Raw genomic sequence first — 15,797 nt, 5'->3', positions numbered from 1 at the left:
TTCCCTATGTAAAGGGATATTTCCATTTGGTTTTTTTCTCCCTCCCCTTAAGAGTCTTGAGGATTGCAGCCCCCTGGGGTCAGCTTTGAACAGAGTGGGTAGTGCCTCTCTGCTGCATGTCCTTTCTAAATCCATCCCTCCCACACTAGTAGGCAAAGGCAGAACAAGCCTCAGAGGAATCCATGACATTTCTCGCCCAGCTGAAACGCAGCAGAGATGATGTTTGAAACGCCATTAGTCATGAGTGATTAGCAAAGCTTAGTTGTTGAGGTTCTTAAGCCCCCCCTCCAGTTCTGCACAGGGAAAGGCATGGTTGTGGTCGTGTTCTTTTTAATCGAGCTCAATTTTTATGAGTTCTGCTTATCTGCAGGGAGGGAAATTCACAACTCTGCTGCAATTATTAATGATCCTGTAGGGTGCTTGGAGCTCTCCATAAGCTCTCCATTTCAAATACTGTATCTCTAAATAAATAAGCAAAGAGCAGTCTGGTTTTTAACCTCTCTAGTCCAAATAATATTCAGAGAAGCGGTGGGGAACCAAGCTCAGGTGCTGGGTTGCAGCTGGTCCACTCTCAGTGCCCTGGTTGTTGATGGTTTCCTGTGATGATGTTGATGGTTGTTGATGGAGACCGTGTGTCTGAACCCATGCTTGTTCCCTCTGCAGAAAACAATTGCTGCCATTTTCATTTAAGGCATGAGGGTGTTTGTTAGTGTTTCCAGTATATTGAACACCTACCGAAAATGGTAGGAAAGCAGGAAGACAGAAACTAATCAGAAAAACAAATATTATTATCCCTTTTAATATTAAAATGCAGTTTTAAATCATTTACAAAGAAATCCATGCTGTATGGTATGAATTAGGGCATGGCAACGAGGCCTTTAAAAACTGATTTATCTGTGCTTCAGCACAGCGTCAGTTTCATCCCCCCAAAAGACCCCACAGGATCATCCTACATGAACTCAGCTGCTCATGAAGGAGATGATACAGACTTTATTGCATGCTGCATCAGCACTTAGGAAGAGCTCCACTGTGTCTACTTTTGCAATTAAAATGTTACTTTGGGAGAATTAAACTACTCCAAGTCCAGGAGAACACTACAAAAACTGAATGTTCTTTGAGCTGAACCAGCCTTTTCCTGCCTTGACGAGCTGTCCCAGGGCTGCCTGTCCATGTGCAGAAGTGCCAGGCAGTAAGGCACCTGCCTCCCTCCTAAGCTTCGCTTCGTACGCAGTCATTGCTAAGTCTCTGCAGGGATCCTGATCCATTAAATTTGCTTTAGTAAGGATTAACTTGTAAGCACCTCATGAATTCAACACGAAATACAGGAGGCATGGTCAGAGTGCTTAGTCTTCCAGCCAGCCGTGGACTCTGACTACATTTAAAACTGATACTGTCTGTACCTCATACCTGCTGACTGCAGACATGTAATACTTAACAGGAGCTCAAGAAGCAGCAGCTACTAGACAAATATATGTTTGAGGGAATTCAGCAGTGAAGAAGTTCCAGCATCACCCAGTCCCTTTACCACACTTTACCTGTGTCCCCCCAAGTCTCTGTTACTCAGGTGATGAACACCTTCATCTGCAAAGTCAGTAAACACCCAAATATCCAAAGGCAGACAGAATTTTCAGGGTTTATATTCAAGCCACATTAGGCTAGATTTTTGCAGTAAGTGATCACAAATCAGTTGAGGGTTTTCTCCTCAGGGGAAGTGGTCACTCAAGGGAAAAGGCAATTACTATAGAGGGATATCTGATGGGGCTAAGGAGGGCTGTGAGAGGGTACACCAAGGGCCATGATTTCCAAATGGCTTCCTTCCATGCACAGGCGTAGTTTGTCTGATTGTTATTAAACCACTGAGGAAGTCCATTGGGCATGGCTGCACAGTGCCACTGGGGCACCAGCTGGCACAGAACAGTGATACCAAGATTAACCTTGTGAGAAGCCTTCACCATTTCTGATTATTAAATGTTAAAAAAAACCAAACCACCAAACAGCTATCTAGGAGGAAGAACAAATCAGATATTAATGCAAGTCATGTACACCACCATCATATTTACAGAAAGGCATATTCAATTATTTTATGGCACAGATTTTAATCACTTCTTATTAACATTTCCTAATAACTTTTATTCAAACTTCTACTTAATCAGGTTTTAATTTTGCACCAGAAAGAGATACATACTTACTACTGGGAAACAAAAATCTGATTTGAGAGGTGCACAGTGGTTTAGGTATTGATAAGTTAAACTTTTCCTAAGAATCACTTTCTCTTTCTGAAATTCTTAATTTGCCAATGAAAGGCCATCTGCAAAAGTATCAGTAACACGAATAGTTAGGATTTAACTTTTTAATAGCTTAAAATAGAAGATTTAAAAAATTATATGTAGGCTCTCATAAAAATAATTTTTAAATGAAAAGGAACCCTTTTTTTAACATTCTAGTCCCTTCTCTTGCAAATGCTGATACCTGCTTGAGTTCTTGCCTGAATCAAGTCTAGGTTATCTAAACAGCATGACTTGAATCTTTCTGGCATAAAAATACAGGTACAATTAAATATATGTTGAAAATAAATTCTGGAATGCTATCTTTAACCAGGCAACAGTACATTTTTTTACTTCACTTTCTTACCCTCCCATGGAATCCAGCAAAGATGTATTGACTGAACGGAAAGGCATTGGCTCAGGGTACACCAACATGCTGGTGAATGACAGATGCAGTAAGATAAGATTGTGCTTCCAGATGACGCAGCCTCAGAGCATGGTCTGTGTTATAGATCCACGGAGATAAGTTCTGTAAAATACAATGACATACATTATACTGAAAAAGACTACTTTGCATTTTTCTCAGGTAACCCAGGCTATTGACTTCTCAGGGACTCACCAATACATACTATTGTTCTTCAGTGACCACAGAAAGAGTATTCTGTCTGGTTCCTATCACCCCACTATTTTGCCATCTTCTATAGCTTGTTGCAAAGGGGTGTCAAAGGAGTATGTGAGTGGTAGCACCCAAATGCAGATGAAATTCAGTGACCATTTGCTTCTCTTAGATTCCTTTTAAAGGTCCTGGACTAATTAGTAAGGCAAAAGAACTTGCTGAAAGAGCGGGAAAGAGAAAATAAAAATATAACAAACACATTAATTTGCTCAGAGTCTTCAAGGCAGGTGGATGGGGACAGACCATTACTAGAAAATTACATTGGTTTAGTTGCCATCTCACTGTCCAGTTCCCATAGTGTTTATTCATCCGTTTTAACTTAATAGAAACATAAATACATGTTGGTACATATCTGCCTCTGTTGTGAGTCCCTTGCATGGGTTTGATTGTAATTTTTCTTACCAATTTTCTATCAATATCATATAGTCCTTAACTTCAGTGACTGCAGAATAGGCTGCAAAGAAAATGTTTTGTATTCGCTCATGTAATTTATCATCTGATTCATTAGCCTGAGACTCTGCATTGTGATTGTGTTGCAACTGTTCTGTAACTAACTTGGGTTTGTTTTCCCTTTTCAGAGAGCAGATATAGCTGTTGCCCCCCTCACCATAACATTGGTGCGAGAAGAAGTCATAGACTTTTCCAAACCCTTTATGAGCCTGGGCATCTCCATCATGATCAAGAAGCCTCAGAAATCTAAACCGGGCGTATTCTCTTTCCTGGATCCTTTGGCTTATGAAATTTGGATGTGTATAGTCTTTGCTTACATTGGCGTCAGCGTAGTTCTTTTCCTAGTCAGCAGATTCAGTCCTTACGAATGGCACTTGGAAGACAGCAGTGAAGAGCCACGAGACCCTCAGAATCCTCCCGACCCTCCAAATGAGTTTGGAATATTTAACAGCCTTTGGTTTTCCCTGGGTGCCTTTATGCAGCAAGGATGCGATATTTCTCCAAGGTTTGTTCCATATCACTCCATCACCTTTTTGCATTTTATGGTCGTTTTCTGATGCCATGGTGCATATATGTTACTTTTTTTCAAATTTCTTTTTAATTCAAAATTTTTGGGTTTGACATTCCGTTCGATGCTCAGCATCATCATCAAGCCACCATGCTTGCTAATGTTGACCTCCAGAGTGAATGGCATTGCTTTATAATGACATTTATGCATTTCTGCCAAACTTATATACACCATGTTGAGGCTGTAAAATGCATAGGGTTTTCTGTTTTCAGCAATGCTTGGAGGGCTACCGTGTTTTTGCTGCATATCTCATTTTACGGTCATCTCCTTGGTGCATATAACATATTCTGCTTTGTAAAATAAGACTTGTTTATTTAAAGACATCACATGCAACAGCACTTTAAAACACCTCCACTCCCATCATGGCTTCTGCTAGTCTTTTTACTTTCTTCTGTGCCTAGTTTCTCTAGTTCTGTTTTTCTTGAACCATCCTCTCACCTATTACTAATTTGCTTACCGCTGTCTTTCATATGTTCAGGTCTCTCTACACGCCCGTCTAACAGTTACTGCACAATACCCTGTACGTGTATCGTTATTTCAGTCCTGTCTGATCTGTTGTCCCTGTGTTCATAGTCAATATGGTCTAATAAGCATTGCCAGTTTCGATAAAGTTTTCTCTTACTCATGAAGACGGTCTTTCTGAATAAGACTGTAGTAAAACACGTTTGGTATTATTCCAATTCAGCAGAGAGCACTGGTAGTAACTTGTAGAATTATATTTATTTTTTTACAGAAACATTTTGAAAATCATTCTTAAATGAACAATGCATAGCACAAATGATTTTTGAATAATAGATATAATAATTTCCACTGGAAATATACTTTGGTGATGTGCTTGTGATAAGCAGCAAAATTATCTGGGTTCTTAGTGATGGAACACTACTTAGATTTTGTATGACAATATCTTAATAACCAGTTTACAGCTATTTTAATTACTAAAAATACTTGCTTAGTACAAACAGGATGCAGTTCTTTCCTTTTGCAAGGTTGCTAATTAAAGCAGGAGAGAGATATCTTTTCTAACTACGCACTTACATTTGAAATAAATATACCTTGTCAATCTTTGTATTTGCGTACCTTTTTCAGTACATGGCTCATTGAAGTTACCAGTTTTTCCTTGTCCATATAGTGATATGAATCTTGAATAGCTTCACTGAAGCAAGTGATAAAACTTGTATGAAGTTTCATGGAAAGGATCATGATTTTGCATGTTATAATGTAACAATGATCCTTTAAGTTCACAGTTATTGCACATTCAAATCTCCTAATGCTTGCAGCAAAATCCAGGACTTTTAGAGATATTGGCATTGGTATTTGATGCAAGTCATGCATATGTTTTGAAAGTTCTGATAGCAGCAGTTAGATTCATACTTATTAACAGATGCATATTTACCCCATGTAAAACACACACGTTTTTGCCTGGCTATGACCATGCAGTTACCAGTGTCTGGGTGTGCTGCCCCACCGTACTTATAGCTGTTCATGTTCTCCTCCTGTTTATACACCGTGCTTCTGCTTTATGCCTAAATTCTGTATTGAAACTTTGCCTCTCTGCTTGCTCTTAAAGGTGATGAGTAGTCTTAACATTTAAATTGCTGTTGACCATGTGTGTGCCCAATATAAAGGACCGGGAAATAAGCACTGGGACATCACATGGAAAGCTGCAGGCATTGCTCTGTTTCCACTAGGTCTGTTTATTGACAGTTAAATAGAAGTCCATAGGATTTTTGTTACGCTCTCATGTGACTCTTTGACATGTTCAGCCATTTACCTTATATAACAAGTGAACATACTCTATTTTTCTTCAATACTACCACGATAAGTGCCTTGGAAATACCTACCAAAAAAAAGAGGCAGCAGTATGTTTTATCTGTCCATCAGAAGGTATTAGCTCAGTAGTAGTATATGGCCCTCATTTGAAGACATTGTCCAGTTAGTTATCTTTCCTGATAACAGATTACAGGCAGTTACATGCATTGTTACTGAAAAAAAGAGAAATTTAATACCTTTAAACACTGTTCCTTTGACCAATATGTTGATTTAAGTTGATTAAATGTCAAAATTCTTTTCCGTAGAAGGGACTATTCCCAAGTATTTCATTCTTAATCTGTATCTTTGTAAGGTTACACCATTCACAGTACATTGACTTTATGAATGTTTCATACTATTTTATTGCCATTAAAAGGGGCTTCATTCTTCCATTGTGAGTTTTGTCTGAATAAATTTCTTATATGAGAGCGTACAGCACTTGTAGAGAGATGCCGACAAGCAGTCTGGAGAGATCACTTTTGTACTTGCTGATAAAGGCTCTTTCAGCTGCCTTTGTGTGGAACAGCTGTGACATCTAATGACTAGTTAGATCTATCCTTGGTGAGTATGCTGTGTGGATATTCCAGAGGATATATCCCTGTACTCTCCTCTCTGTATTTAATAGGAGTCATCTACATGGAAGCAGATGGCAGCCAAAGGATGGGGTTAGTGCATCCCTTGATGGAATCAGCATTTGTTTCAGCAGTTTTGTTCTGCTATCAAAGGCTGCTGTGTTTTCTGCATAGTGAGCTAAAGCATTGAAAATTCACTTTTGATGGATCAAAAGTAGATTATTAAACTTGCTTTAATGTAAGATGTGCGCAGCAAATGGAATCAGGAAAAAACACAGTCAAATTTGTAACACAGTTCTGAGAGAAAGTATCTTTGAAATCTCTGTGAGAGCATGTATTTTCATTTTGCTCTTTATTCATGTGGAACAAAGAGGCTAGATTAATTAATTGCTGATGAAGAAAGACGGGGTTCTTTAAAAATTATCTCATGAGGTTGGTCATTTAGGAGGGTGTATTTCTAGATCCCTATTTTCACAGCAGAAGACTCAAGAGACTCCTATTAAAGGCCATGGGAATGACTTTGTGGGACTTTCAAAATAGCAAGGAGAGCTGGGTAGTGAGGTATTTCTGAAACTCCCACTGCCAGTTCCTATGATGGAAGCATCTCAAGGCAGTGCTTTAGATGCTGTCGTTTCTTGTGTTTTGTCTCAGTAGCTGCCTGGCTCCATGAGGCCAGCAGGAGAGGCAGGGGCTAGCTGGGCATGGGGGCAAGGGACTTAGCTCATAGCTGCTCAGGCACCAGGTAACGTGTGCTCAGAATAAGGACAGGTTCTAGACAAGGAGGGTTTGCACCAAAGTTGTTAAAGGTTATTTGTCAACACAGCAGCCATCTTGTATCGATCAGAAGAGCCCAATTAGAAATTGCGTAGTGTAAGAAGCTTATTATTTAGGTCTACTATAGGAAATCAAAAATACTTTATGGCCATGAGCAGAAGCAAAATTCAAGCTGTTTTGGTAAATAAATGAGGTTTTGTTTATATGTACATTCTTCTGTAAAATGAATGTGAATTTGAATATTTATTTTGTTTTTCTCTTGTAACTAATTTGCTCTCATTTGACTCCATGCTTCCTTTTAAATTTCCTCTCAAGGTATGCACTCTTCCTCTTTACTTGCTTTTGAAAACACCGTCTGACTTTGTTTTGATAACTGAGTTATAATTCTGTTATTCCAGGTCTCTGTTACTCCTCTCATTTGTTAACATGCTATTTCACTTTAAAATAATGTTGTGCAAAGATCTATTTATTGAGGTCATTTGAAAAATGACGTGTTGGGATAAAGCATTAGTTGTTTGTTTCTAAGGTACACTGCACACTTGGACAGGTATGTCTTCATCAGAAGAAGTGGCGCTGGTATTAAAAGCTGTGATTGATTTTTCTATCATTATTATCTGAATAATGGACAAACATTTCTATGGTTCACAGCACAAACCATACAAGTATTCTCGTTACCAGCCTGGTGTTTACGTACTAACCTTTTTTCTCCCTCATCCCTCTACACCAGCCCCTGCAGTGGGTATAAGGAGTCTTCATATCAGCAGATGGACGGGAGGGAACTGGGGTCCTTTGAACAAGGAGACTGCCAGGCCATGATCATCCATGTTCTTGTTCTTCTACTCTCTCTGTCTGTCTTTCCTTCAGTGTCAGCTTTGTGGTTTGTTTTGTTTTTCATTTGCCCCATCCTGTGCTCCCACCAATTACAGCTATCAGCCCAGACAGCTTTGTGGTAGCAGATATTTAATCTTCCCTTTCATGTTAATTGGAAGACTCTGGGAGAAACAACTCTCTAGTGACACCCAGGTTTCTTTCAAGTGACCTCAACTCTTCTGAGAACAGCTCTGGTGCTCATCTAGCAAGACCCCCCTCTTGCATGTAGGACCCTCAGAAAAGCGCTGTCTTCGTCCAGAGATCCAGCCATGCCCACCTCCCGCTGCCTCTCAGCTGTTCTCCATTTTTCATCCTGTATCTGTCTGACTTGGTTCATGCAGGTTGCAAGATCTCTGTGGCAAGATATTTTTACCTTTCTCTGTGTGTAATATGCTGTATGAAGATGCAGCTTAACACAGACTTTTTATTGTTACAGCAGCGTGAACTTCAGGTTTCAGTGGTTTGGAAGATAGTTGTCTTCTGCACATTTTTATCCCAGCAACCTATCTGTCCTGCTAACAGAAAGGACAGCTAGCAATGTAAATAAGACATTTCCTATGAGAAACTACAGTGAGAATGAACACATACTATTTTGTTCCCACTAGTTACACTGAATTTATCTAAACACCCTGGCAAGTCTTTTTTTCATCTTCCTATTTCAAGACCTACTGTAAAGCAAGAGGGCCAAGGGAACCTTGAAACCCCCGATAAAGCTGATCTTGTTATATGAAAGATAAAGCTGATCTTGCTATATGCAAGTGGATGTTTCATCTGCTGTACCTGCTAGCCAGACTTCTGCTTAATCGGGCTCTGAAACTTACCACCTCCTTGCAAGGAGGAGGAATTCAACTCTGGGTCTTCTATGAAGATGGAAAGTATGTAGTGGAGGAGTGAACAAAAGGGAGATGAATTTCACCTGACATTACCATCTAAAAGCAATAGGCTGTGTTTTAGTTAGGCATCTCACTTCCCTCCAAAGTCCTAAGACAGATGGGCACCTTCAGACTTACCCCACATTATAGCAAGTGAGATAAATCTCTTTTTATCCGCCAGCTCCAAAGGGAGCCTTACACGACGAGTTCAGTTAGGCAGTGCTTTGTAGCTGGCTAAAATTACATCAGCCTGTGCAAGAGGCCGGTTCAGTGTTTAGGATACCGAGTTGTATAAAGTAGCTAAAGCTTACCCAGGCTGGTAAGGAAGCTGTCCAGAAAGGCCTTTAGCCATCTAAAATCCCAAGGAATTCACTGGATACCTACAAAGAATGTAGAGCGAGGCAGACAGATTCCTTGACTTACTACATTATTCTGGATTTCTAGTTCTGCAACTTAACCTTTGCAGCTACTCGGTAGCCGCCTGTTAGTGATCGGCACAGCAGCAGCAGAGCCCAGGTTGAAACTTGGAAGCCTTTTATCCTCTTGGAAGCCGCTCAAGAAAGGCAGGGAAGCTTTCTCCACTCGTTGGTGATCCAGTGGATGTCTTCTTGCCCTTGGGAAGTGCACTCAGGCCAGAGTGATGGCAATGGTCTCTCGTTTCATACCGCAAAAGCCATTGCTTCCTGATGGATGGAAGAGGGGATGCTTCACTCTTCAAGCTTCCCTAAGCTGTGTAACCACTTGAACCACCTTGTATGTTGGCATAGACTTGATGCAGCGGTCCCTGGGTGCTAACTGCTCTGAGGCTGTTATCCATAGAAATCAGCCTGCATCTGCCCTCTTAAGTGGGAGCTGCTTCTTCCATTTCTTGGGCAGTGGAATAGAAGCACTTCACCTCTTAGTTTGTTTCTCCACATTCCTTTCATTTACTCCAGATCACTCTATTTTTATTATGTTGGCAATTTTTTTTCTTTGATGTGTTCTTTAATGTTAGATGGATTTTTTATTTTTTTTTTTTTATTTCTTCATGATTTAATGGTATTTTTTCAATGGCTGAGGCAATCTCCAGCTCTGGCCAAGACCAGGCAGTTTCCCAGCTAACCCCCAGACTCACTGTGGGAGACTCGCTTTTTTCCTGTCCCCATCTGTTGGTAGGACAACTTGTACCCACTGTCTGGGGATGGCACTGAGGGGCTTGAAGGAAACAAATGAACAGGTAAGAGTTTCCTTGCTTTCTATTTCTTCCCTTCACACAAACTGAGGACTACAGCATGTAATACACAGACTTAGTGTACTGGAAGTGATTCTTCCTCCACTGGTATCAGTAGATTTAAGGGAAGACATAGGCAATAGCTTTGCCTCAGCTCCTGAAATGATCCCTGTCAACACGCTGTGTTTGCAGAATGAGCACTGTACATGGCAGTGAAATTCCTCACCCAGCTGAGCACCGTGGCACTGGCACCTTCCAGCCCTCACCAAACAATTTGAGACTGATGTTCAGTTGCTGTAAAGCATCAAGAGCTCTTACTGACAGGATCTAGACCTCCTAACCGCCAGGCATTTTGTAATTACATGGTTACAAGTAGGCTTTTTTTTCTGGTACTTACGGTATCCTTCTAAAAAACAGAAAACACAACTTTTTTCTGCTTTCTTCTCTGCTTTTCTGGTGGTTATAAAGCAGGAATACACTTGACTTGGAACAGTGCGACATGTAAATTGTAATTGAATTAAAAAAATAAAGCATAAAATACAGCAGCCTCTCTCCTCACTTCAATATGAACATTCAGTCTGTAGTTCATGCTAGGTAGTGATGAGAGAAGGATACTGGATCAGTTTCAGTTTATTCCTTTGCATGTTTACTCACATTCCTTTTTGCAGTTTACATTTTGAGAGTAAGTGCAGTAAAAGGTACATTTGTGTCCTCTGAGCTGTGCAACCTCAAAAGAGACGTATCCCAGCAGTCAAGTCCAGCCTTGGGGAAAGGCTGGGCAAGCAGAGAACATGAAAGTCTTCTGACAAAAGACTTCTCCAGCAAAGGATCTGTGGAAGTTGGGAGAGCTTGTTCCTCTCCAAGCCTCCGATGGGGTTGGCTCAGATGAATTATTTCTTAGTTGACTGTCCTTATTTTCACTGAAAGACTGGGGAGAGTTTTACTAGGTAGGACCAGGCACTTACCGAGTTTGCTCTCCTGAGGAAGGCTGCAAAGTGCTAGCTCGCAGTCCATCTGGTCACAGATACCTGAAGGATCTGGACAAAAGGGTCATGCATGTGAATTTGTCTTCAATGAAGAAAATAATTAATCAAGGAATGTCTTCACAGCAATTTGATGATGTGTGTTTTTCCATAGATCTCTCTCAGGGCGAATTGTCGGAGGAGTCTGGTGGTTCTTCACTCTCATCATTATCTCTTCCTACACTGCTAATCTTGCTGCCTTCCTTACGGTGGAAAGGATGGTTTCTCCCATAGAGAGCGCAGAGGACCTGGCTAAACAAACCGAAATAGCCTATGGCACTTTGGATTCAGGCTCAACCAAAGAATTCTTTAGAGTAAGTCTGTTAAATCTCCATTAGAGCTTTTCTGAACTGTAAGTGCCTAGTATACGGTTTTCAGTCATTTGTTTTTACCCAGCTGTAATAGCTGTTCTGGTAAAAGCTGCTTTGTGCAATCAGGACAGGCCTGAGTGCAGATTTTAAATATCAAAAAGCATTTATCAAAAATGGGTGGTTTTGCTCAACCTGAAACATCTCAAGTTGGGAATACCTGACTATCATGGGAAGGCTTTTTTAATACCCGTTTCATAACCTCTGTCTGATGAGCAGTAATGCAGTCATTTTTACAATATCGAGCAAGGAAAACTCTTGCAGGAGTGATGCTCTTGACCTACTTGCTCTGTTTGCCCAGCTGGCAGCCATTAGCACCATCCGCTGTTGATCTTCACTTGCCAGAATGAGAAGAGGGATGGGAGGCATATGTTGCCATTCGTTTCTATATGTGCATGGATTGCTGCAGTTGCTGTTGCTGTCTTCACTGTCTGCCAGCATCTGGCTGGGGCCAGTGTCAGGGGTGAAACTTTCGTCCCCCAGAACACTGGTGTGTGTTCACCTTGCTTAGGGAAATGCTGGGTTTGCAATATTTGGGAGTAGGGGGAGTACACACTTTTATTTAAGGTCATCCTTTCTTTCTTCACTTGCTAAGCCACAAGCTGAACTGCAGAGAGCTTGGTGAGGGTCATTAAGAACTCCAAATACAACCTCAGACCACTTTTATGTAGCTAAAAATGCTGTGACCTGAAAAGCTCTTATTTCTGGCCTTTCCAAGGGCAAACTGAGATGCTCAGCCCTTCAGGGAGCTCTTGGTTCTCTCAGCAATGCCAATCAGATGCCATTCAAACCAACAGGTTTTTGTATAGAAAAGTGGCCAGTGCTGCAGAACTAATCATTGCCTGTCACAGATACTGCCCAGGTGCAAGTGTGAGGGAGGGGGGACACAAAAAACGTTGCTGCTGTAAGCTGATGAGGGCTCCTTGGATATATACGGAATGAGGGATCCTTGAATTTTCTTAAAGTTTCAGTACATGACCATACATGCATACATGTGTGTATGAAACTGATATAAAGCTAGAAGTGAATGCAAAGGTATTTTATAATGCTTTTGTACTGTGTCTTTACGTAAAAACAGATGCTCAGTAGTTCTTAATTAACTGTGGTGGCTGGTATGTTGCAAAGGCTCCTGTTTGTATTAAAATGCTGTCAGATAAACACTGACCTTGTGTAAGGGTGACAAGAGTGTGTAGAAATTTGCATTCTGTTTAATTATCAGCCTGAGGCAGTGTTATCTGCACCGCCAAAGAGTGGAGTAGCCCTGTCAGAAGAGGCAGCACAACTTGATTAGAAATACTGATGCTGTTTGCAGTCACTGTACTCCTCTTAGGGGGTGAAAAATCTTATTTTGAATATCTCCTTACCATTAATATAGAAAGAGGGATTGTATGGGGGTGTATCTTCATTTCCTTAATGGTTTGACATAACAAGGAAATCCCTTCTCATCCAGAGATCAAAGGAATGAGTGTTTCATGTGAAAGGATACAAAGTCTAGTAAATGTATGAATACTTTGTTGTGCTATTAATAGTCTTGAGATGAGCCACGACTCTCTCTTGGTACTGGAGAAAGCAGGACTGTAAATGAGGAGGATCTGTCAGGAGCTGGCAGCTCCATCAGGCAGGGAGAGGAGTCAGATGAGGAAGGAGGAGAGCAGAGCCCAACAGTGGTGGAGCAGGACTCAGTGCCTGCTCTGGGTGATGAGCCACGTGGGAAGGAGAATGGGCCCTAAGTGGTGCTTCTCTCTCCTCAGCGTTCTTAAGACACACAACATCATTTCAGTTGTATTAACTTTTGCAGAGTAATTAATTTGAATAGAGTGATGCAGCCATGAAACTGTTGTAATTAGAGTCTTCTTCAGTTGATTTGAGAAGGGCAAAAGCTTTGCCTTCGATTAAATGCGTATGTTCACATAAATACTTTGTTGTACAGTCTTTATTAGCTACTTAATAAGATGGTAATGATGGCTGAAACTTGAAATGACTCTTGGAGGACACTTGATTTCTGAGGCCCTGCTGCACAGACTATGCCTGCTCTGTGGTTTGGGATACTTCTCTCCCTGTAAGCTCTTTTCTCACTACTACTAGCACATCAGTGGGAGTGATAGTGGACTGAGTCAAAACCATGAGTTCTCCTGGGTACAGTGTGATGCTTGTTCCTTCTGTGAAGGGAATATCCTCCTCTGCCCATTCCTCACCAGCATTTTACCAATTTAAGTAACAGTTGGCTGAGTGGGTCAGCATCATCTACCCAGTGAGAAAGGAAGCTTCTAACTGAGGGGATGGCTACCTGAGCAACTTAGTGCAATCCTTGATTCTGACAGTTGCCCATGCCACTTGCTGCGGCATGTAAGAAGTAGCTAAATCTTCCCAAGAGGTGCGAGAAGTTACCTGGCTGTGAGCAGGAGGTCAGCACATATGTAGAAGCTTTGTAGCTGGGCCATGACTTCACACAGGAGGCGCAGGACAGTCTCTCCAAGATCCCATAAAGAACGTTTTATGGGCATCTCTCTTCCTAGAGCTGTTAAGATGAAATGTTTCTCAAGGATATTAGTCAGAGATAGCAATCTTAATGGCTGCTGTTGGCCAGTGAAAGGCACTAGACTGACAACAGCAAGGAATAATTGCCTCCTAAGGCATCATAGAGGGACTACATGTAAATGAGCTCCGAATACCCACCATCTTGTCCGTGTGTGCTAGAAAGAGCTCCTTGAGAGCCTTCAGTCCATGGCTCCTTTCTGCCAACCCCATTTCCAATCAGGATCACTTCTGAAGGTTTCTTTTACAGCGTGGGTACCTATCTGCTAGGAACTGGACCGACACCAGTGCTTCATTTCAGATGAACAGATGGTGATGACTTTCAGCCACTTCAGACCTGGGCAGGCTCCAACTAGTGACCTATTTTATATTCTTGGCTGTTTCCCTAAACATCACAATGTCTCCCACATAGAGGCTATCCCAGCTATGTAGGTAAGCTAGATACACCATTGCAGTTTCAAGCGTGCATGACATCTGCTGTCAGTGTGACATTGCTCTCGCAACAAGAGAGCCTATTTTTTATAACAGTTTCACAACAGGCACTGTTCACATTTCTCATCTGTTGGTGACTCTGCATCAGGGCATTTGTCTAATGTATATCTAAGAACCACATGAGCCTTCCTCTATTTTCATGGTACTTTCTTGTTTCTGCTCAGAAGCATTTTACGTTTTTCACTAATGAGCTTATAAAGGCATTTAAATGGCAATCAATACATTACATCAATTCCCTTCTGGCTTTCAAAGGGCACTCATCCATATTGAAAAGGAAAAGAAAGAACCTCTTCTTAGATATTTATTAGCATATAGTCTCAGATTAAAGACTCCAAAATACCTCTTTCTCTTTCTTGAAAACTGGCAAAGGCCTGTACTAGAAAGCAATTTCACATCACTAAGCTACTACTTTTGAGAGCGTATCTGTTAGAATTAACATCTAATACATTCAATTAAAGCTTCAGCATATATGAGTAGCTCATCAAATCAATATAACACCTTTTAATCCAAATTCAGCATTGAGCCTAAGTATAACAGCACAGTCTAATACATTTTACACCTCCAATATGCATATATTCAAAAGGCATGACCTTTACAACCAATTAATAATTCTTATGTAAACTTGGCTGTATTTAAAACTTCAATAGAAGCAGAACGTGTTTCTAGACATGTAGAAATGTAAATTGCTCTTGAATTTATGATGGTCTCTTTTGATGGATAGCAGGTATCTGTGTTAAGAGGCTTCTGTAAAATAACTTGCAAAGCGTGTGTTTGGTCATTGACAAACACAGCTGACCTGCTAGTACTGAAAACCTGAAATTTCAGAAGGTGTCCTCAGAATTGATCTGATGTGACAAGGGTTTACAGGCTGGAATACTGAGGCAGGTAGCATCTTGCAAGATTTTGCATTAGGTCCTCCCTTTCGTGAGAAATTGAAGGCAACTCCTATCACACCATTACCAATGTAGTTAATCACTGTTAACTAAAACTAAGGAAAAAAGCCTCAAAGGACTGGTTTTACTGTATTGTACAGGTTTGCATTTTTCTCAGCAATGTCCCTGACAAGATGACTCTGCTACCGTGCAGCTCCCACATGCCCCAGATGAAAGGACTTGCTGCTCGGAAGTCAGCTTCTAATTTTTTCTCCTTGAAATATCATTAATTGCTAGGCTCTTTAAAAGTTTCAGTAGAAAGGCCAAAGATCCTTTGGACGTGATGGTTCCTGCTCTTACAGCTGATTACTCCTACCTGGCACTGTCATTCATAAGTATTGGACAGAGATTTTGACACTGACATTGCTTCTGCTGTTGATACA

General features: G+C 41.0%; 1 protein-coding gene across 1 annotated transcript in view; it reads left to right on the top strand.

Moving 5' to 3' along the window:
- GRIA3 (glutamate receptor, ionotropic, AMPA 3) overlaps nucleotides 1–15,797 on the top strand; it is a 145,423-nt gene that overhangs the window by 98,502 nt on the left and 31,124 nt on the right. Inside the window, exons 10-11 of the mRNA XM_010015997.1 lie at nucleotides 3,519–3,895; nucleotides 11,203–11,401. Of these exons, the coding sequence (XP_010014299.1) occupies nucleotides 3,519–3,895; nucleotides 11,203–11,401 (576 nt within the window). The remainder of the gene's footprint in view (nucleotides 1–3,518; nucleotides 3,896–11,202; nucleotides 11,402–15,797) is intronic.

Source organism: Nestor notabilis, unplaced genomic scaffold (genome assembly GCF_000696875.1).
Source record: "Nestor notabilis isolate BGI_N333 unplaced genomic scaffold, ASM69687v1 scaffold15676, whole genome shotgun sequence".
Classification (NCBI taxonomy): domain Eukaryota; kingdom Metazoa; phylum Chordata; class Aves; order Psittaciformes; family Psittacidae; genus Nestor; species Nestor notabilis.
This window is presented reverse-complemented; position numbering and strand designations above follow the sequence as displayed.